Source organism: Carlito syrichta, unplaced genomic scaffold, assembly GCF_000164805.1.
Source record: "Carlito syrichta isolate Samal-C Ts95f unplaced genomic scaffold, Tarsius_syrichta-2.0.1 Scaffold309262, whole genome shotgun sequence".
In the NCBI taxonomy this organism is placed as follows: Eukaryota; Metazoa; Chordata; class Mammalia; order Primates; family Tarsiidae; genus Carlito; species Carlito syrichta.
In genome coordinates this window covers 206776-229614 of record NW_007253358.1, presented here as the reverse complement: position 1 = coordinate 229614, position 22839 = coordinate 206776, and the positions used below count along the sequence as shown (strand labels likewise).

Here is a 22839-nt window from a genome sequence, read left to right as displayed (position 1 = left end):
TCATTTCTTTTTGTGGGGGAGGTTGTCACAATTTGATGGGGAGTGCCCAGGCTAGAGGAAAATGCCAAGGGCAGAAAGCCCTCAGACCAGACCCCTGCAATCAACCTGCTGTTTGGCCTCAGGCAATTCACTCCACTCTTGGGAACTCATTTTCCTCAATCTAACAAAATGGAGGCTTGCTCTGGAAGCTGTTGCCCAACTCTGCTTCTTTCTGATGGTGGCTGGTCAGGGTTGCATGGGCATGGGGTGAGGGAAGAACAGAAAGGGAGGTATGTGAGTCAAGGGTAATGCCATCATGCAGTGGTAGCCATCAAACCCAGCATAGGCCCTCCTGGGGCCCTTGGCGGAGTAGCTGCGAGGAGTCTAATACTTTACAGAAGAGCTGCAACCAAATAACTGGCCTGCAGGAAAATACATTGCATTTGCGCTACCGTGCACTTAGTTAAAACCGTCATCACCACTATTTTCTTTGGTCCTCACCCTAGACTTGCAAGTGAGGCAGACAGCCTTACTTTTTTCATTTTGCAGATGAAGAAGATGATCAGGGAGTTTAAACAGTTTTCCCAAGCAGAAGAACTAAATAAAAATGGGAAGTCTCCCCAGATCTCAGTCGTGATATCCATCTACTGCCCTGCACTGTCTCTTCAAGGACCACTAGTGGGGCAGCTCCACAGAGAGGGGCCCTGATGTTCTTCCAGATGTCTTGAGGGCTATCCTTGTGGCATTTCTGGGCCGCAGAGCAGTCCTGGCTGGGGACATCTTCCCTCACTCTTGGCCCATCTTCTACCTCCGTGTCCATGGTCCCACATGGGTACAGCAGGACCCACCATCTCTGCACAGATGCCATGCTCCATCTTTCAGGCATGGCCTCGCCGTTGGTCTGAGTGTTCAGTGCCTCTTTGTCCTCCTTTTCCTGCATTTGCTCTCCTACAGCCCACAAAGCCTTGCCTGAGTCAGGACTGCGCCTCCTTTTCCTGTTCCTGCTCTCAGCTGCAGGCTTCAGGACCCAGATTCTAGTTGGCCTTGCTCCATGTGGCCAGGGCCCTGCTCCTGAGTAAAAATTATGAGTGAGGTAAGGTCTGGGGTTGGTGAGCAGAAGATGCATAAAGTTGGCTCCTTGTCAATTCCCAGCCCTGAAGAATGGGGTAGCCATGTCAAGGGCTTGGGTAGTGGGGAAGTATGTGGCAATTGCAACCCATAGCCCGAGAAATCTCCTGACCAAGGCCCTGTCAAAAACCCTGCATGTGGGGGTTACACCTTTGTGTACAAAATGGAGTGACCTTAAGGAGCAGAGGGTGGGAAGCATGGTCCAAGCAGCAAGGACGGTTGGGGTTGGGGATAGGGAAGACATGGAGCGGCGGTGCTCAGGACACATTCTGGAAGTAAACCTTGCGTCCACTCTTCTTCTCAAACTTTTGCTTGAGCTCAGAGACAAGAGTCGACTGGGTGGGGCTTTCCATTGTTTTGGGTCTTGGTGGCGTTTGGGGCTTCTGGGGCGTGAGTGACCCAGAGACTGTAGGCACGGTCCAGTGGGTCGTACCCGTGCTGGGCGACATGCTGGGAGGTGGAGGGAGAGCTGGAGGTTTGGGGGGCAGGGAGCTTTCTTGGCTATTGTTGTTGCAGTTCTCATTGGGAGGATCCTCTTTGAGCATGAACTTGGTGGCAGCCTTGGTGCTCCTGGACTTGAGCCACTCTATGCGGATGGCACGGGGTGCAGGGCTGGATCTCTTGCGGAGCACGCGCTTCACTGGCAGAACCTTGTTGGACTTCTTGTTGCGCCAGAAGGTGGCGGTAGAGATGAGGACAGTGATGGCCACAACCATGGCCATGATGCCAGCCAGCACACCCACCGCCTTCATGGGGTTGTCCTTGGTCTGAATCAAGAAGGCGGCCATGGGACTTCGGGACAGCGTCTGGAAGAGAGAGCCACCCCCTGCACTCAGCTGTTTCTGCCTGGTCCCTGGAGGACAGAGCAGGGCATTAGCTTCCTTAAGCCTAATTTTAATTTTTTTTCATAAGTCAGTGTCTCTCACTCTGTCGTCCAGGCTGGAGTGCAGTGGTATGATCACAGTGCACTTCAGTATCCTGAGTAACTGGGACAATAGGCTTGGGTCACCAAGTCTGGCTCATTTTTAGTTTTTTGTAGAGATAAGGTCTTGCTATGTTGCCTAGGCTGGTCTCAAACTCCTGGGCTCAAGCCTTTCTCCCACCTCAGTCTCTCAAAGTGATGGATTACAGGTGTGAGCCACTGTACCTGGCCAAATCTGATGGCTTTTCAACTTTCTGGGGTCAGGTATCCCTTTGGGAATTTGATAAGCACTATGGGCTTCTGTCCAGAAAAATGCACAAGAGAGAGAGCTGATGCACTCAACACTCAAAAAAAAAAAAAAAAAAAGCACACAGATAGTGCATGGTAAAGATCACTCTCTAGAACAACACACTCAAAATGTGATGCAAACAGTCTTTTTGAATTCAGAACTCCTGCTTTAGCTGGACTCTGTCCTTGAGAGATTAGAATATCACTTACGTTTGATTATGCAGGAATCCTTTAGCCCAAATGTATCAGGAACCCCTTAATGTGACTACTTTTGTGCCAGACACTGAGCTGAGAACTACATATGATTTTATTTCTGCCTTTCAGCACTCCTGTGAAAAAGGCATCATTATTCTCATTTCACAGGAAAGGTAATGGAGGCTTAGCAAAGCCTAAAGTCAAATCATTAGTAAGCATTAGAAACTAGAATTTCAACCTGATTCCAAAGCCTATACATTCAATGGCACAGGCTGCCTTTGATAACACTGGGTATCTTTTGGAGGAAGCCTGAGGTGGTCCTCCCTCTGCTCACAATGCAGAGAGGCCTGAACTGGCCCTCTAACCCCCTTTCCTGACTGTGGATTTGCACCTACCTCAGTGTCTGTGATGTCAATCTTGAGTAAAGCCGTGGTGCTGAAGGATGGAGAACCCCGGTCCTTGGCTTGCACCTCCAGGGACCATGTGCAGTCTCTACTGGGTGTGATGTTGTGCAGGGCATCCAGGGAGCGGATGGAGTTCTTGAGCCAGATCTCCCCCGTGTGTGCATCAATGTCAAACACATTAGCCGGCTCTACATGGGTGATGGAATAGTCCACCAGGTTGTTGGGCTCTTCTGCATCCTCATCTGTGGCCTGTGCACAGGGAGAGACAGATAGGGCTGGTCTTCAGGGACCATACCTATCTATACTGGCTAAATCAGCATGTCATATGGGGCTTGCTGGGTTGGTGGGAAATGATCCTGATTCTATTTTGAGTGGATTGAGTTGGGGGAAAAATAGAATGTATGCCCTACTACGAGCCAAGGTCCATGTAGGCCCTATACATGTGTTATACCATTTCATTCTCAGAAAAAGTCTAAGAAGTAGGTATTGGAGAATCTGACTTTGAATCCCATCCCTCTTTGCCTTGCCTCTATATCTTTGCTTTCTGCTTGACTGCTAAATGACTTGTCCAAAGATATAGAGGCAAGGCAAAGAGGGATGGGATTCAAAGTCAAGTGTGTTCGGTTTCAGATTTCACACTTTTTGCCACATTAGGAAAATGTGAGAAAATCACTTCTTTGTAGGCAGTCAGACCAGCTACATGAACCAAGGCAAGCCAAACACTTAACCCATCTAAGCCTCAATTTTTTTCATTTGTAAAATCATGATAATGTCTTCTTTCTCACAGGTTACTTCTGAGTTGGGTTGGGAATGGGAATGGGGATGGGAATTCCAATACATTTTATTTTAAACTCAATTTAAATTTTCATTTTATTTTAAACTAAATTTTCTGTAGCTGCTAGACCAGGGTTCTCGGGGAGACCAAATGCCTCCAAAGCCCACCTCAATTTTCACTGGGGTCCCTAGCACCATTGTCTTCTTCTGGACACTCTTTCCAAATTGAGGGTAGTGGTCATTGATATCCAGCACTGTGATGAACACCTCAGCCAGGCTGTAGCTGCCCTCCATGTCCTCCGCCTTCACATAGAAGTTGTACCTGGCAGTAGCCTCAGCATCCAGGTTGGCCCAAGGTTGGGTGTAGATAAGCCCAGTGGATGGGTGGATCAGGAAGCTGCCAGGCACAGAGAGTGCAGGCCTGGGTGTGCAGGCATACATGCACGCGTGTGCACGCACATGTGCACACACACATACACCTGCAATAATCAGCTGCCTCTGGAAGCACAGTGAGGCATCACACAGCTCCTCCAAGGTGTGTCACCTGCTCCCTCCCATCCTTGCAGTCTGACTGAGAAAGGGAGGTCCACCGGTGAACTCACCCATCCATCACCCGCTTAACAGTACCAGTTGCAGCCGTTCCTTCTCCTCCCATGGCCTGCTCCCTCCCCAGCTCAACCCTGCTTGCCTGGCTTTCGAGGCCATGGGCCACAGATCCTCAGGCATGGCAATGACTTCCTCCCCCAATGTGTGCCTCTGCTCCAGGCTCTCCACTGTTTCCCTCCACTCCAGGCTACCATGCTACCCAACCAGGCTCCTGACTCTCCCAAGGACCTCCTGTTTTGCCACTGACCCCCTCTACCCTCAGTCTCCCAGACCCTTTGCCCAAAGCGCTGTCTGGGATTCTGGATCTACTTACAGGTCTGCCCCGGGCCCATAGATGGAGTATTTGACTTCACCCCAGGGTCCTGTGTCTGGATCCACAGCCTGGAAGAGAGAAAGTCCCTGGTTGCACGTGCCTTGTCAGGGCACGTTGGCAGCTCCTGTATGTGAGGGCTGCTTTCAATGGCAAAGCAAGGGGATTTGGGATTTACCCAAATGGGGAGAAGTTGATCTGGAGGCCTGCCCTGGAGTCCCATTTTTCCTCCAAGGAGTTGTCACATATTGAAGGAACCAAATGATTTAGATTTGGAAAGCATGTATTCCTCCTTTATAAATGAGGAAGAAAAAGGGGATGGATCCTGTGCCCAGTACTTGGGGTTTACACATATGTCCTCATTACAATCCTGTGAAGTGTTGCTATTCTCCATTTTTTTTGTGTGTGTTGGAGTCTCACTCTGTCACCCAGACTGGAATGCAGTGGCATGCTCCTGGCCACTGCAGCCTCGACCTGCTGGGCTCCGGTGATCCTTCCGCTTCAGCCTTCCAAGTAGCCGGAACCACAGGCGTGTGCTACCATGCCCGGCTAATTTTTTATTTATTGTAGAGACGAGGTCTCCCCAAGTTGCCCGAGATGGTCTGGAACCTGCGGGGTCAGGCAATCCACTCACCTTGGCCTCCCAAAGTGCTAGGATTGCAGGTTGAGCCACTGAGCTCGGCCGCTATTCTCTATCTTACAGGTGAAGAAGCTGAGGCCTACAGGGCAAGTAGCTTGTCCAAAGGCAGCTAATGAGTGTGGACTTTGCCATTCAAGTTGAAACCCAAATTTGTCTCACTTCGCAAGGTCCCCCACCCCACCCCAGTCCCTGAGTCAGTCCCCAACCCACTTTGATAGCCACCACGTTGGAGCCTCCTGGGGCGTTTTCAGGGATCCTGGCAATGTAGTAGTGGGAGGTGAATTTGGGAGCGTTGTCATTGGTGTCCAGGAGCTGGATCACAATATCTGCCGTGGCACTGAACTTCTCTGGGGTGTTTACCTCAATGGCCAGGAGCTGGGAAGGAAGGAAAACGAGGACTTGTCTGGGTGGGCAATCACTGTGTGGAGAGCCATCCTACCTCCTGTCTCCCAGGACTGGTCCAACATCCCCCTGCTGTGTCTCTTGTTCTTGCCCACAGTTGCCAACCTGTTATTCCTGCCACCATTTGCAAGATCACCTCTAAGGCCTAACATCATCCCCCAACTTCCCAGTTACCTTGCTATGTCAGCTTTCTCATCATTCCTATTGTTTTGGGATCAGTTTCTTTTCTTCTATTGATCTATAAATTATTTTCTAGTTCTAATTTTCTTGACAACCCTTTGTTTGGGGGGAGGAGGGATTCAGGCTCTTACTCTGTCACCCAGGGTGGAGTACAGTGGCACGATCATAGCTCACCACAGCCTCAACCTCTTGGGCTCAGGCAATCCTTCCACCTCAGCATCCCAAGTAGCTGGGACTACAGGCATGCACCACCAGGCCCAGCTAATATTTTGAATTTTGTAGAGATGAGTTCTGGCTATGTTGCTCAGGCTGGTCTCTAATTCCTGGGCTCAAGTGATCCTCCTGTCTCAGCCTCTCAAAATGTTGGGATTATAGGTGTGAGCCACTGTCCCTGGCCCCTAACTATTCTCTTAAGTTTATTTTTCTTTATGAAAACCAGCAGAGTTTTGTCAAGTCTTCTCATTGCCCCTCCAAAGGAATGTCTAGGTAAAAGTTAATTAGAATGACATTGAATTATTTACTAACTTAAGGGGAATTTGCATTTTTCTTGAGTTGAAGTCTCAGTCTTGTCACCCAGGTTGGAGTACAGGGGCATGCTCATGGCCACCACAGCCTGGACCTGCTAGGTTCAGGCAATCCTTCTGCCTTAGCCATCCAAGTAGCTGGAACTACAGATGCACACCACCACAGCTGGTTAGTTTTTGTGATTTATTGTAGAGATGAGGTCTCACCGAGTTGCCTTGGCTGGTCTCGAACCCCCGGGTTCTGGCAATTCGCTTGCCTTGGCTTCCCAAAGTGCTGGGATTACAGGCTGAACCATTGCACCAGGTCAAGAATTTGTTTTTTTTTTTTTTTTTTTTTTGAGTTGGAGTCTCGGTCTGTCACCCAAGCCAGAGTGCAATGGCACATTCACAGCCATGGCAGCCTTACCTGCTAGGCTCAGGTATTCCTTCCACCTTAGCCCTCCAAGTAGCTGGAACTACAGGCAAGTGCCACCATGCCCGGCTAATTTTTTGATTTATTGTAGAGACAAGGTCTCACCAAGTTGCCTTGGCTGGTCTCGAACCCCCAGGGTCAGGCAATCCTCTCGCCTCAGTCTCCCAAAATGCTGGGATTACAGGCTGAGCCACCACGCCTGACCAAGAATTTGTAATTTTAAAACAAGGTATGCCTTTACATTTTTTGTCTTCTTTATAGCCCTCTGTGAAATTTTACATTTTTCATCATTTACGTGCTACATGTTTCTTGTTACAGTAATTCCTACAAATTTTACCTATTGGTGGTTACTGTAAAAGAGACTCTTTTATTACATTACATTTTCAAATTTTTGTGTATGTTGGAAAACTATTGGATTTTGTGTATTACTTTTATAATCAACCATGCTAGTAATTTTTCTGGGTTTTAAACAGGTTTTCAAACTTTTCACTTAGATTTCCTAAGCAAACAATCACATCACCTACAAATAATCATTTTGTCTCCTTGGTTGTATCTCTTATTTTCTTCTTTATACAGGAATAATGATATTCCAAGAATCATGCTAAATAATATTGCTCACAGCAGGTATCCTTGTTTTGTTCCTGACTTTATAGATTGCTTTTAGTATTTTATTTTTATTTATTTATTTATTTTTGAGTCAAAGTCTCACTCTGTCACCCAGGCAAGAGTGCAGTGGCACACTCATGGCCATCAAAGCCTCAACCCTGAGTTCAGGCAATCCTTCACCTCAGCCTTCCAAGTTGCTTGGAGCTACAGGTGTACACTACCACACCTGGTTAATTTTTTGATTTATTGTAGAGATGAGGTCTTGCCAAGTTGCCTAGGCTGGTCTTGAACCCCTGGGCTCAGGCAGTCCTCTTGCTTACACATCCCAGAGTGCTGGGATTATAGGTGTGAGCCACCACACTCAGCTGGTATTTCATTTTTATTTTTTATTTTTTGAATTGGAGTCTCACTCTGTCACCCAGACTGGAGTGCAGTGGCCGCTCCTGGCTACCGCAGCCTCAACCTGCTGGGCTCCGGCGATTCTTCTGCCTCAGCCTTCCAAGTAGCTGGAACTACAGGCGCGTGCTACGACGCCCAGCTAATTTTTTTTGATTTATTGTAGAGATGAGGTCTCGCCAAGTTGCCCAGGCGGGTCTCAAACCCTCGGGCTCAGGCAATCCACTCACCTCAGCCTCCCAAAGTGTGGGATTACAGGCTGAGCCACTGAGCCTGGCTTGGTATTTCATTTTTAAACATGATGCTGGTTATAGGTGGATATGTGTATGTGTGTATAATTATAAATAATGATAACTGTTTAAGTAATATCAATGAAGTATTTCTTTTTCCTTTTTAATTAATATATAGCTTATATGTTAATATAAAATTCATATATATTGCAATTATGTAAATTACATTTTTTTTTCCCAGTTAGAGTCTCACTCTGTCTCCCAGGCTGAAGTGCAGAGGCATGCTCACGTCTACCACAGCCTCAACTTGCTGGACTCAGGCAGTCCCTCTACCTTAGCCTTCCAAGTTGCCAGAACTACAGGTACTCGCTACCATGTCAGGCTAAAATTTTGATTTATTGTAGAGACGAGGTCTTGCCAACTTGCACAGGCTGATCTTGAACCCCTGGGCTCAGGCAATCCTTTTGCCTCTGCCTCCCAAAGTACTGGAATTACAGACATGAGCCACCATGCCTGCTGTAAATTACATAATTTTATGATCAAAGAATATTTTTTTCCTCTTCTGCTAAGATTTGTTTTTAGAATAGATGACATGTGCCAAATGCATGTGAGAATATATCTGAGTAATCAAGTGTTTTTCTCTCTCAACCTATTAACATGGCAAATTGTATTGGTAGTTTTCCTTTGATCTCTACCTTTGCATTTCTGAGGCTAGTTGTGGTTTAGAATCCAGGGAGTGCAGTGAGGCTGAGGAAGGCTCTGTGTACCTCTCTTCTTCTTCCCCCCACCCCCACCTGCTCCCATGTCAGCAGGAGGGGCAGAGGGTTGAGGAAAAAAAAAAAAACAAACAAACAGTAGGGCCAGGAAGGACAGGGAGTGAGAAGAAACCCCTTAGGAATGAATCGAGATCCTGGAACCTGTGGACTCCTGGAATTCCCTTAAGACAGTGTAGAGTACTGCCTACCTTGAAGGTTAACACTTGGGTCTTTTCAAAGTCAATGGCAGCTGAGTTCTCCACAATGATTGTGACTTGGGCTTCATTCAGGACTGTCTGTGGCACCACTCGGAAGATGCCCCCGGGTCCCACTAGCCGCAAGTTGAATTTGGCATTGGCTCCCTATGCAACAGAGTTCAGAGAGAGAAAGCAGGGAAGATAAATAAGAATAGAACCTCATATATTCATGCAATATAGGTGGAGTCCTCATATGCCCTTAACCCTGGGAGCTGAGTTTACTTCTGTTCATAGGTGAGTTGAGCAAAGATCAGAAAGACTGCACAGATTATGAAGACTGAGAGAGATAACAAATACATAAGACCTAGTCCTGTGCTGGGCATAGGAGGTGACAGGATATATTCACAAATGCTGTTTGGCCAGTCAGATGCAGGGTTGCTTTTGTGGGACTGGCTTTTTCTCTTGAATGGATTGTGATTGCCTTTAGGCTAAGCAGTTAGTCTCTCCCTCCATTCCCTCTTGTTTCATTCATTTTGTGGCCTGGCCCCTGCTACATAAGCCATGGAGGTTGATGCAAACCCAGTAAGCTTTGGGATCTTGCAGGAGGGCAGGACCACGCACCTGGTCGGAGTCATTGACAGTGATCTTGAGGCCCCGCAGGATCTCTCCCTGGGGTGGGTGCTCATTCATGGACAGCTCAAACCTGTTCTGGGGTCCACTCTCTCCATAGAATGTTGGTGGATGGTTGTTGAGGTCCACAACCCTGATGGTGACTGGGACCATGGCCTGGGCAGCTGGGCTCTCCACAGGGCTGACCTCGGTCACCTGGGGTAGGGACAGGTGGCTATGGTTATATGGCAGGCAAACTCTTTAAATGGCCCCAATGATCCTTCCTCCTGGTATTCATGCTGTTGTATAATCCCCTATCCATAAGTATCATGTGGCCTAGCAACTTGCTTCTACCTAACAGCATATGGCAAAGATGCTGAAATATCCCTTCATGATTAGATTACAAGAGATTGTACCTTCCATCCTGTTATAGACTCTATCCTTTGCTGACTTTGATGAAGCAGGCAGTGAGGTTGGAGAGGCCCATGTATCAAGAAGCTAATAGTGACCTCTCGCCAACAGCTAGAAAGAAACTGAGACTTTTCGTCCAATAGCCCACAAGGAATTGAGTCCTGCCAATATCCATGCGAACATGGAAGTTGATCCTTCTTCAGTTGAGCCTCAGATGAGACCCCAGTCCTGGCTAACAATCTGACTGCAGCCACGTGAAAGACTTGGAAACTGAGAACTCAGTCAGGTTGAACCCAAACTCTTGACCCCCAGAAACTGCAAGATATGGATGTATTTTGTTTTAAGCCACTAAGTTTGGGGTAACTTTTTATGCAGCAGTAGGTAACTGACATAGGCTGCAAAGCCAGTACTGAGAATCCATGGATGCCTCATGAACTATCTGGCAAATATCCCACGAGCTTCTTCAAGGCCTCTTCTCCCTTGTTCTATAAGCATGCTTTGGTCTTACCTGTTCTAAAATGACCCTCCCTAAGCCCACTCTTTCACACCCAGGCTGCTGTCCTTTCACTAAAGCCCATGCCTGTCCATCTCCATTTCCTTCTTCCCACTCAATTCCCCACCCCCTATTTAGATACTTCATACTGATTTCCCTGCTGCATCAGCACTACTACTCTTTCCCCTTCCCAAGAGCTCTATTCCCTCAGCAAATGTGATTCCACTCTCTGCAGGTTCTCCTTGGCTTCCTGACCCCTCTCAGGTCTCCTTTGCCTGCTTCCCCCTCACTCTCCGCTTCCTCATGGTGCTCCCACAGCTGGGCCTGGCCAACTGCTCCTCTCTCTCTGCAGCCAGCCTCTGGGTGCTCTCATTTCTCCCTTGCCTTTTACAACTACCTGCATATTGACCCTCTCTGCTTCAGGTTCCAAACTCACATGCCCAAGTTTGGATATTTCAACCTGCATGTCCCTCAGGCACCCAAACTTGTTGTTTTCTACCTATTTCACTTGTGTCCTCTCCTGTGTCCTGCTGGCAAGGTACCACCCGGGTTTCATCCACCCCTCTCCCATCCATCACCCCTCAGTCACTTGCCTCATTCTGTGCGGCCTGCCTCCTTCACACTTTTCAATTTGTCCCTTTCTGCCACTTAACTCCTCTCATTCCCGCAGACCCTTTTCTTCCGTCACTTTGACCAATGGCTCTGCCTTTCTGCCTCTCATCTAGTTTCCTTCAAACCTGTTGAGACCAGATTTCTCACATTCCTGGGTGGGACTGGTGCCAGAATTACCTGGGCACTTGTAACATGCAGAGTCCTGAATTTACTCCAGACACACTGAATACCCATTCCCAGGAGTGGGTCCAGGAAAGCTTGGTTGGCCAAACTCTTCAAATTTGGGAACCCTACTGGTCTAGTGGCAGCCACAGCGAGCTTTCCAGCAAGTGACTATAATCCTGCTCAAAACCTTTCAATGTCTCTTTTTTGCTCTTGGGTAGGACCAGCTATATACTTTGCAGGCCCATTGAAAAAGGATAACACAAACTCCCTCGTTCAAATTATTAAGAATTTCAAGACAGCAAACAGCAGAGCATTAAGTTGAGCACAAGACCTTCCTAAGTGTGATGCTTGTGTGACTGCACAAGTCACATGCCTTGCTTCAGGGACAAGCCCAGACCCATACATTCAAGGCCTTGGCTCCTCTGGCCCCAGCCTGAGAGTCCAACTTTCCTCCTCCAGGCTACCCAGGGACTCTCTGCTCTGTTCTTACTTGACTCCTTGTTTCTCTAACACTTCATGTGCTCTCCCTCCTGCCTGGGCTTACCAAGTCCTCCTGGTTTGGAATGACTTCACTCTACCCTCACCCAACCATTGTCCCCTTCTGCTAGCCAGCGTGAGCTTGCTGGATCGTACCCATGCTCAAGGCACTACTGCTTCAGTGCTACCTTCTCCTGCCTTTTCATGACTCTCTGCTTGTGAGTTCATGTCTCCTCTTACTGGGGGCTTCATGTGTATCTACTACAACCTGGTGCAGGTGCTCTTTGGAGCAACATCTAGCCCCCTCCCCAGACAGAGGCCCAGGGAGGAGGGCTTGGGTCTCATTGCCTTTGTAGTTTTCCAGGGCCAGAGTGAGCAGGAAAGGCTAGGCTAGAGAGAAGGTACCTGTACATGCAGCTCATACACCTCTCTCTGGAGCTGGGCAGGGCTCTGTGTGACGGAGATGATTCCAGACGTCTCATTAATTTCAAAGGCTCCTTCGCTCCCTGTCACAGAGGAGAGATGTGCTCTGCAGTTCTATCCAGAACCGCAGGGGGGAGCAGGGGAGTCATGCCACATACTCCTTATGCATTACCTTAGGGAAATCTCCATAGAAGATAATCCTGTCATCTGTGTCTTGCTGACAAGGAAACTGAGTCTCAGAGGGGCTAAGTCACTTGTCTAAGGTTACATAGTAAATGCAGAGCAAGGACTTGAACTCACTTTTGTTCAGCTCCCAGATTCCATACTATATCCCTTCTCTTATGCATAATTCTTTCTTTCTCTTTGAAGAGAGAAAGTATACAATAAAGAGATATGGGGGGAAGGGGAGAAGAATGGGAGAAAAGAAGGGAGATGAGGTGGGGTGGGTGCTCTGTAACTGGGTAAAGGTTTGCCATGGTGGTGGGAAGGGAGAGCAGCTCAGGGTCTGTATGCCTGGGGAAGGGAGCCTGTGTGTGATGGTGGGCATGTCTGTCCATGCATGAGCTACTGAAGAGTATGCACCGGGTATGTCCTAGGGACAGGGTGGAGGAGTACAGACATATGCCTATCTGGGATCGGCACTAGGTGTGAGGTCCTGGCTTAACGAAGGCTGCAGAGTCCACTCCAGGGACAGCTTGGCCTACTCAGTTGCTGCCCAACTGTGTAAAGAGTACAGACTTTGGAGCCAACAGACTCAGGTTCAAATTCTATTGTGGAAACTTGGGATGCACACTTAGCTTCCCTGAGCCTCAGTTTTCTCATCCATATATAGGGCTAACACTAGGGAGATGCCATATCATCACTGCATTGGGTTCATTTAATTCAGCTATATGCTCTAGGCCAAACAATGAAAAAGAATAAGGGAAAATACACAGCAACCCCAAAACTGTGAGAAATGATGCCACCCATTTCCATCAACAAGCACATGCCCAGAGGGAAAGACACATGGATTGGCACCACTCTGCTGCTCTCCATGCCCCCTCCTCATGCTGCTCTCCTTGTTGCTGGATATCAAGACAGGCAAGGCAGGAACACACACCCAGGAGACCTGCCATCTCCTGGAGCAGCCCCTCCTCTCCATACATCTTGTATCTCTGGTCCTATAGACGAGGGAGCTGGAATCCAGAGAGGTTGGGGAAACTCACTGTAGTCAGAGTCTAGAGTTATGGCTCCCAAAGCTGCCCCAGACTCACCGTTCACGAGGCTGTAGACAACGGGGTTGGGTTTGCCCCTGTCTCCATCCATGGCGACCACCTTCAGTACCTCCGAGCCCTTGGGGGAACAGGAGCAGCTGCCTGAGACTGATGGGTTAGACTCTCCCCAGATACCACCTCTATCACCAAAGAGAGCTGTCTCCTTCACCCAGGAAATGAACCAGGCCACTGTACGGCCCTTGAGTGTGGCCTCGTCCTACTTTTCTGGGGGTCTTGGAACCCACTGGGCTCTCAGGGCTGGAGGGACAGCCCAAGCCCCAACTGCTTCTTCACTCATGAGGGTCAGTGCATGAGCTGCCCAGGGACTCTCAGGCCTCCTGCTCTGATTCCTGATCCATGCGCCCCATTCAGCCCTCACCTCTATTGCCTCCACCCTCATCTTTACCTCCACTCCCCCTGCCGTCTCCATCTTTTGCCTCCATTACCCCCAGAAATGCAAGCAGGGAGAAGAGAGAGATGGGAGAGGGGCCAGGCACAGACTGTCTCAAATGTGAGGTCCCAGAATTGCGATTTTATCCCGTGGACCTTTGGGTGCTGTTCAAAGGGTTTTGGGTAGGGCCGCCACTAGTCTGGCTACACAGGCTCTTCTCCTGGCCTATTCATGGCTACCTCCTGACTTGGTCCAGGAGCTGCCTCCTCTCCTGGAGCCTACCCTGAGCCCTAGCCCCAGTACCTCTTTCTGCCCTCAGCTCCTCAGTGAGTCCCCTTGGGCCTCCGCACACCCCACCACATCCGGAAGCCTCACCCAGGGTTGCCCAGCCTTTCTCTCTCTCTCACTCTGAGCTAGTCTCCCCTACTAAGTCTTCAATATGTGTTTTTGCTTGTTTCATAAAGTCGAGAATAATCGAAAAGGGGGAAGTACAAACGCAGTCCTACAGAGAGTTCTTGAGCCCTGGCCTAGTGACGTTTGGGTCCAGCCTGGTCTCTGTCCTCAGGGAGCCCATGGTCTGGCTGGGGGCAAAAGACCTGGCTCATGGCCGGAGCCTGGGCGAATCCAGAGCAAGTCACTGTGAGAGAAGAGCACCCAGGGCCCAAGAGAATCAATGAAGGATAGGGCAGGAGGCATCTGGAGGGGGCACTGGCTGAAGGGTGCAGCCACCCACCGGCAGGGTGTCCTCATACACATAGCCATAGTAGGGTGTGCCGACGAAGACAGGGGGCATGTCCTGGACGTCCTCCACGTTGACTGTGACTGTAGTGGTGGCTGAGAACATTACGTCAGTCCCTTGAAGCCTCCCCCCACCATCCTGGGGAAGAATTGGGGGCCACAGAAGAAGAATGAAAGCAGGTTAGGCTCTGGAGTTAGACAGTCTGTTATGATCTGGCCTCCTACTGACTGTGAGGTCAGCATCACTCTCTGAGTTTCTGCCTGCTCCTGTGTCACCTAGAGATAAGTCTCCTCTCATAGGAGTGTTGGGAAAGTTAAATGAGATGATGTGTGAAGATCTTCAGTCTGCCGGGTATGCAAAAGGTGTTCAATGGCACTCCTTTGGAAGCAGGGTTAGTTTCACTTCGGGGAAATCTTGTTGGGTGAGTGACAAAGGAGGAGGTGGAGGTGGGGGAGGTCAGAGCCAAATCCCCCTTCCAGTCAGCAATCAAATTTCAAACAGTTCCTGAGGATCTACAATATGCTCAGCCTGTGCTGGGTGCCACAGAGCCCACAAGAATAAAACTTGGGCCCCATGCCTGAGCATGTATAACAGAGGTGTGCACCCAGCTGAGCCTGCAGTTACTGGCAGGTGGAGGTGTCTCAAGCCTCCTGGTACAGGCTGGAGTGGAGTGACTTGTAGCCAGTCTGTGGTCAGCAAGGACCTTCCTGCAAAAGAAAGTGCTGGGCCTAGAGGCACAGCTGGGGTTTGTGCTCTTGGGGAAAGAAGCTTTAGCAGAGCACCTGCTGATTTCCAGTTCCCACACCATACACTTCAGAAATACGAGGAACTTAGTTAAGCTTCAGGAGTGGGAAGATGAGGAAACCGAGGCTCAGAAGGGGTAACTGGTCACATGAAGAGGAGGAGGTGGGGTGAGCAAGCCTGGCCATGGAGGTGGAGGCACCTGGAGGTCAGGTTGTGGAGGATGTGAGATGTGAGGGGGATACAGTTTTCTTGACTATCTCACCTGGTCCAACCTAGGGCACCCTGGCCCATCAGTTTTGAGGAGATAAATGCCCTCCCCTAGAAGAGAATGTGCCCTCTCCAGCCCATAGACACAAGCCTCCCTGGAGGGTATGTCCAGGCAGAAACCATTTTGAGCAGCTGTCCCCTCCCCCTTCCCAGTTTCCCTACACCCATCATGCTGCCTGCTCTCCAAACCGCCCCCACTCTGTTGCAGATCCTAACTGTGTTATAACCCAAGGGCTTAGGTGATCCCTCAATCTTCCCTCTCTGTTACCTTGGCAACCACGGTGACATAATGGGTCCGGGACTTCTCATAGTCCAGAGTGGCTCCAGCCTGGAGGCGCAGCACACCGCTGTGGCGATCCATGGCAAATGTGGTGAAGTGCAGGTTCTGTAAGGGTTGGGGTGTGGCTGGGCCTCTGAAGGAATGCAGGCCAGCCCCAGGAATGCCTGCTCTGCTTACTGCTCACTACCCTTCATTACAGGAAGTCTGGTCTCAGGGCTGAGGTTCACGCTTCAGGGCATCCAGCTGTTCTGCCCTAGGTGCACCTTCACAGAGCTTGGGGCTTCTCCTCCCATACCCTCAGTCAAAACCAGAATGTTCTCTTCCAGGGCCTTAGCTTTTCTTTCTGCTCATCTGAAAAACAAACTGGGCTTGGCTTTGGGCTAAGCTCTGGTCTGGAGGTTCCATAGGTAGAAAGGTCTTTAGAGTTCTTTAACCTAGAGGGAGTTGAGGCTTAAAAGCCATAGTGAAGGAGAGAACCTTTCAGATCACAGCAAGCAAGTGACTGCGTGACAGTCCCAGGCGGCATCTGGGGTGAGGGGGATGAGGGGCATGACATCACGTGCAGCCCAAAGGAGGGTGGCAAGGAGCACCTCCTCCAGTGGAATGCTTGGAGGCCCTTCTGGCTGGGTAGGGTTGGTGCTCATGACAGGTGCTGTTATTGGAGCTTTAAGCATATTAATCCTCACAGTCACCCAATGAAGATGTGCTTTTATCTCTCCTATTTTACATGTGAGGAAAAGTTAGACAATGTTTTGAAGGTCACACAGGTAGTAAGTGGTGGGATCTCTTCAGTACACGTAGGATACAGGGGATTTCTTCAGAACTGTGTTTTTGGGGGCATTGTAATTCTGCTTCTTTTGAGAGTTGCCCCCTCTGCCCTTTTCCATTCTAGGCTCAGACAGGGTTCTTCTACCCTGTGTGGGAGCCCCTGGAGAAGGGGCTGGGGATGTGGAGGGCTGAGGTTCTGGGGACATGGGAAGGAGGAGTGTGGACAGACTAACACAGAGGAAGCTAGGATGGGCCCATCAAGGGAAGAAGTCTTCTGTCCCTCTTATACCCTCTCCTGTCCATCCCACCCCTGTGTGTACATTCTGGGAATAGACCTAAGAGCCTTGACAACAGAGGTGGGGGCCATCCAGGTGTCCCCTCCAGCCCAGACCCCTGTATCCTGTGTGTTCCCCCTTACCTGCAGGAAGTAGGTGACACTCCCTCCTGAGCCTGTGTCTCTGTCCACTGCATGGACCTTAAAGATGCTGCTCCCAGCAGGTATGTCCTGAGGGGTCACAGCCATGAGGGAAGGTCAGTGACAGGATGCTCAGAGGCATAGGGACATGGAGTAGTGGGGTCAGGGGAGTGAAGGGCTAACAAGAGGTAATCAAGTGAGGATCAAGTGTGCGATCACCCAATGGAGGAGTCAGAGTGAATGCAGAAAAGAGGGAAAGAAAGGAGGAGCAAAAAGATGTGGCAGGGTCCGGGGAATGCTCTCAAGGAGAAAGAAGAAAAATTTAGATCCCAAGTAGAGCAGCAATTCACATATGAGGAAATGATGCATAAACACAGACTTATTTAGGACAACCAGGGACCACATACCTACAGCTTAGAACAAGAATGCGATATCTTTTCTCCACTGAATTAGCAAACATTTTAAAATTTGAGCATCTAGTGTTGGCAAAGGGCAGGAGAGACAAACCTCTCCCCACAGTAAGGGAAGGAACAAAGAGCTGCCTTCTGGAAAAGCAATCTGGCAACACCCCACAGGTAAGCATGCAACTGATCCAGTAATTTTAAATCTTGGGTTGTATCTTGAGGAAATAATCCTAATTAAAGGAAAAACAAAAACTTATGCTTAGAAGCTGATGTTTCTTATGACCACAAAAATGTAAGGCACATTCAATATCCAGACATCAGGGAATGGTTCCATAAATGATGAAGTTGTCACTCAATGAAAGTTATTGAAATGTTAGTTACCCAAATTTTATAATTAATGAGGAAAGTGCTTATAAGTGACAAACAGGATAGGGAAAGCATATGTTTAGTATAATCACAAATAAACATTAAAATTCTAGAATTACAAAAAAGGCTAGGAGGAAATATACAAAAAGTTAACAGTGTCTTAAGTTGGAGGGATGAAGGGTGATTTTTAAAACTGTTTTTTCTCCCACTTTTCTATGTCACAATTCTACAATAAGCACACGTGATTATAACGAAAACTAGCAAACAAATGTTTCTTTGAAATAAAAATGAATGTAAGAAGAAGGGGATGGTGACAGAGGAGGCTCTCCAGAGAGCAGTGAGAGATGGTCAGGCCACAGGGCAGTCCCAAGGGTCAGCCATGGGCCTGGGGTGGGAATTTCAGCCCCACCTAGTGGCCCCTCACTCACCTCAGGAACCGCGATGACATAAGGCTCCTGGGTGAACCTGGGCACCTCATCATTGGCATCGGTCACCAGGATCACGACTTTTTCTGCCACCTGAGAAAAAGCAGAAGGGTCAAGGGTCAGAGCAGTGAGATCAACTAGCAGATAAGAGGATGGTGGCCTCTAACACCCCCAGGTAGACATCTAGGCCTGTCTTCTCTTTCTCTCTTCCTCCCTCCCTTTCTTCTTTTATTCATTCGTGCAACAAATATTAAGCAGCTATTTAGTGCCAGCATTTCATCCTGGAGACAGAAGACAGTCTGGTGGAGTGTTATTTTGCACTGTGGGCATTTTGGTCATGAGGCTGGAATATCAGGTCAAAGATCAGCATATAAAAGAACATGGTGATGTCTTTAGGGTGATAACAGTGACAGGCCAGCCACTGAGGGCAGGGCCTGTGTAAATGCATCACTTGGGGTTGAGAGACCTGGGTCGTGGTAGTGAGAGGGAGGGAGGCTGCTCAGAGGAGTGAGAACTCATCCCTGTGGTAGGTTTGCCAGAAGAAAAGAGGTAGAAAGGTGTGCCAGGAAGAAGGGATTGGATGGGCAAAGACAAAAAGGAGTGAAACTCATGGTGACTTCAGAGGACAGGAGTAGATTTATGGTTGGATGGTTGGAAAGGTGAATGTGAGAAAAAAGGTGGTGAGGCAGATGGTACCCTGCAGGGAGGTGTGGAATGCCAAGCTGAAGCTTGGCTTTCATCGTGGGGGTGGTGGGAGTCAGTTGTTAGAGCTTTCTGAGCCCAGGAGTGGCCAGATCTAAGTTCCACAGTGACAGCTTCGAAGACAGATTGGGGCAAAGGAACCTGGAGGCAAGGGAGCTCCTGGGATCTGTTGTAGTCATCCCAGGAGCACTGATGAGGGCTGGGGGAAAGTGGTAGCTATGGGGAAGGAGGTGAGGACCAACATCTGGATGTCCAGGTGTTTAACTAGGATGACTGGGCAGGGGGCAAAGATCCAGGTTGGAGAAGGTAGATAGGAAGGGCAGCTTGGAGGAGATGCTGTGGAATGTGGATTAGACCCCATTAGAAATTCAGCTCAGAGAGCCTGGTTTCCCTTCCCTTTCTCTCCCCTCCCCTCCTCTCCCCTGCCTCCCTTCCTCCCCATCTTGGCTTCACTGTGGGCATTTTGGGCAGATCTTGCCAGACCCTGGCTTAAATTTGCCAAGGGGCCTCCAGGAAGGCTGGGAGAGGAATCATGCCCAAACACTGCCTGCTGCCAGGGTCTGGCTTGGTGTGCACTCACCAGATTCAGGCCGTCGGAGATGCTGATGATAGCTTCAATCTCATCCTCTCTCTGTAAAGCACAGGGACTGAGTGAGTACCGAGGAGTCTGACATGCCACAGGACTCCTGAGGCTGGGCTCTACCTGCCCATGCGCCCGTGAGAGGAGGTTTGGGGGTGTCAAGAGAGCCCTGGAGCAGGGCAGGTGCAGGTAACAGTGTGCTTAGCAGAGCCAAAAGCTGCCACCCGTCATGCTTGAGACCTTTTTTCAGAGCTTTTCATGTCTGGGATTCTTATATACCCAGAGAGACTGTTGAAGCGCCAACAGAAAATATTCTCCTGCTAGAGCGAAGAGAGATGCCAACACTAGTATATGGCCAAAGTCTCACAAAGAAGACTTTTCCCCTTTTAAATCTTCCTTTTTCTCCCCTTTCTCCCTCCATGCCTCTTGATATCCCAGGGCTCTGCAGAGGTTCAAGTCCATGGTGTCTCTGTGCCTCCTAGGACATGGGGGGATGTCAAGGAGGAGGGATGTCAGAGGTCAGCAGATTCTGAGGGTGCTGGGGAGTGGGGACTGGCAGCACAGTGAGTCTCCACTGCCATGTCCCTAGAGCATTCTATGAAACCTCCCTTTCCTTTCTCTACCCTGGCCTGCAGCTAGTGAATGCTGTCACAGAACTAGAACTGGCAGCAGCCCCACAGCTGACGTCCAGTTAAGTGGCCAACTAGGTCAGTCAGCCTGGTGTGCTGTCTCAAAAGGGAAACAAAGCCCATGCCCTGTCACCCGCAGGTTCAGAAGGGCACAGAGGGGAGTAGTCCTACCAAACTCTCTCAACCACTCTTCCCAGCCCCGATATGCCCTGAATTTCCTGGGCTTACAGGTCCTCTCCAAGGACAGGTTTGAAAAATCACTTTATGAGGTCTCTTTCAGAAACCTCAAATGCAAACATTTGTTTTCAATTGAACACGCTTAAAAGATTAGCAGGGCTGGCAGGTGCTCATTAAAGGAGCCCCACAATTCGCTCCATGAGAGTAAAGCCTCCTGTGCTGTGGGGAGCAGCCTAGGGCTTCCACAGAGTGAGTGTGGTGTGCCCAGGGCAACGCCCCTCGTCCCCTATTCCATAGGTTCTAACCAATGCGCTCGAGGGGACCTCCCGGCCCACAGAGGTCTGTCTGCAGGCAGCAGCCCTGCAGCACTCCCCCCATTCCCCCATACTTCTCTGTCCAGCTCTTCCACCAGAGTAATGTTTCCAAAGTTGGGGTCAACAGAAAAGAATCTTCTGGTGCTGGGATCAAAGCTGATGTGGTAGGAGATGGGGTCTCCCTCAGGGTCTGTCCCGTTCAGGGTATATACATGAGACCCTGGAAGGAGACACGGGGGAAAGAGCTAGAATCAGACCTGACTTTTCCTAAAAGTGGCAGCTGTTCAGGACTGAGGATTCAAGTGTCTATAATGTAACACTATTCAATTCAGTGCCAAGGGTACCGCCCTGAATGGGGTGCTCACCCCTGCTGGCTGCTTCCTATTTCATATCTCTATTTTCCATGGCTGTTAGATGTTGTGATCAGCCTTTCCAGATTGTAATCTATGACACAGGTTACAGAGGAGGTGCAGGTCTGTCATGTCTAACTGCAGTGCCTGTATGGCAATGAGGCCTCTCTCAGGAGCCAACACTGGGGACTCCCTGAGTAGGGGACATGGGGTAAAGGGAGCAGCCATTAAAGCAGGAAGGGGGATCCATGGTGCAGCACTGGATCCCAAATGCCTAGATTGATTCTTCAGAGATTTCTGCTTGCAGGCTACTGTGTTCCCCAGGGTGCCCAAAGTGAACAGCGTGAAGGAGAGGGAGTGTGAAATGTCGGCTTCTTCCTTCTTCCCTCTCTGCATATCTTACCAAGTTGGGTGCTTTTGGACCCTTTTAAAGTCTGGAGACCCAGGACTCAGGGAAGTTTGTTCAAGGTCACACAGCGGGTAAGGGGCAGCCCTCATCTCCACACTTCCTTCCTCTTGGGGCTGATCCTGTCCCTGGGAGGGCGCCCTGGTCTCCAGGACTGGCCAGGCTTAGGTCGCCATGGTAGCGGTGACCTCCTTTCTTGCCCTTGCTCTGGGGACTTCGGAGAGCAAACAGAGCGCCTGGGGAGCGCGTGCAACCCGGCGCCGGGCGCCTCCACAGGCTGGGAGGAGTCATGGGTTCGGTCTCTGCGTCTACCACGCGAGCCGTCCCCGAGGAGGATGGGGGGAGCGGTGCCAGGGCTACTCACCCACAGGGGTGTCCTCTGGGAGGCTGAACAGGGCCATGTTTCCGTTGGTGCTGCCGACCCCGTTGTCAAAGAAGTGGGGGGCGAAGTTGGCCTGGGCTAGGAAGAGAACATTGATGGGACAGACGGACACCCAGACGGTCAGGAGAGCTTCGCACCAGCGCGGTCAAGCGGCGGCCCCACTAGTGGGCAGAAGGTCGCTCCTCTCCAACCCGAGCACACGAAGGGACCCTTCTGAGGCGCCGCTGGGAGGGTCTCCCTACCCACCGCGCCTCCTGTGGGCTCATGCTTGTCAGGGACACAAATCATCTGGGCGCTTAGAATCCAGATAGCGCCTAGTCTCACCCCCATCAACAGGCAGACTGGGTTCTCGCTCAGAAAGGAACGGCCAAGGTCACACTGTGAGTCGAGCACCCATCCTCTCGCAGCCATCGGAGCAGCCGCCTAACCTCCAGTCCTGTTTCCGAACAGGTGGAGAACAGCTGGGGTCCCGGCTCCAAACCCCGGGGCTCTGGGACGGCGGCTCCGCAAACGCGTCCAGGAGCTCTCCACTACAGGATGGGCCGGGCCGGTGAAAGAATTTTCCCCGCCCCCGTCCCTCAGCCCGAGTCCCACTTTGCAAGTGGACAATCCAGGATTGTGTCCTGTGCCCGCCCCCCGGTAGTGCTGGCGCCCACCCCCCTCGCCCCCTCCGCGGCCGGCGGGGCCCCGCGGCCACTCACCCAAGCAGAGGCGCAGCAGCTCCAGGACCAGGGAGGTCCACCCGCCGCGCCTCATGTCTCCGCAGGCGGGTAGTGTCGCTTGCAGCCGCCAAGGCAGGGCACAGGAGCGCGGAGCATGCCCCGGGCCCGCGAGGAGAGCGGCGACGACAGTGGGGCGGCGGCGGCGGCGGCGGGCGGGGGCGCGGGGTGGAAGCGCCGAGGGGTGCTAAGGCGCTAAGCGGATGACAGGCCTCGGATCTGCGCAACCAGAACGCTCCTGACCGGCTCCTGATGATACCAATTAATGGACGCGGAGCTGAGGTACCGCTTCCATCTATGGCATAATGAGGGGGGAGGAACACGATTTATTATTTCATTTGCTTTCAATCTCTGCAAAATCTGTTTTGCTTACCTCTTCCTTCCCCCCGC

The 22839-nt window shown here is 50.4% G+C and overlaps 1 protein-coding gene across 1 annotated transcript; it reads right to left on the bottom strand.

Moving 5' to 3' along the window:
* Positions 1–1222: 1222 nt before the first annotated feature.
* CDHR1 (cadherin related family member 1) lies at positions 1223–22672 on the bottom strand. The gene is made up of 17 exons (XM_008067016.2): positions 22432–22672; positions 21713–21808; positions 20667–20812; positions 19473–19523; positions 18194–18283; positions 16999–17085; positions 15801–15917; positions 14516–14659; positions 13392–13470; positions 12121–12221; positions 9570–9773; positions 8961–9113; positions 5457–5621; positions 4610–4677; positions 3859–4087; positions 2908–3165; positions 1223–1913 (listed from the first exon to the last, which is right to left on the bottom strand). Exons 1-17 carry the CDS (start codon positions 22484–22486, stop codon positions 1365–1367), a joined length of 2592 nt encoding a protein of 863 aa, XP_008065207.1. The 5' UTR covers positions 22487–22672; the 3' UTR covers positions 1223–1364.
* Positions 22673–22839: the final 167 nt, after the last annotated feature.

Bases quoted from the DNA above. Each gene is read 5' to 3' on its own strand.
- CDHR1 (XM_008067016.2), bottom strand. From the start codon at position 22,486: ATGAGGCGCGGCGGGTGGACCTCCCTGGTCCTGGAGCTGCTGCGCCTC. The intron at 14,660-15,800 runs GTAACAGAGAGG...ATTCTTCCCCAG, and splicing joins ATGTCACCGTGGTTGCCAAG to GATGGTGGGGGGAGGCTTCA. The intron at 9,114-9,569 runs GTGCGTGGTCCT...TCTGTTGCATAG, and splicing joins CTGTCAATGACTCCGACCAG to GGAGCCAATGCCAAATTCAA.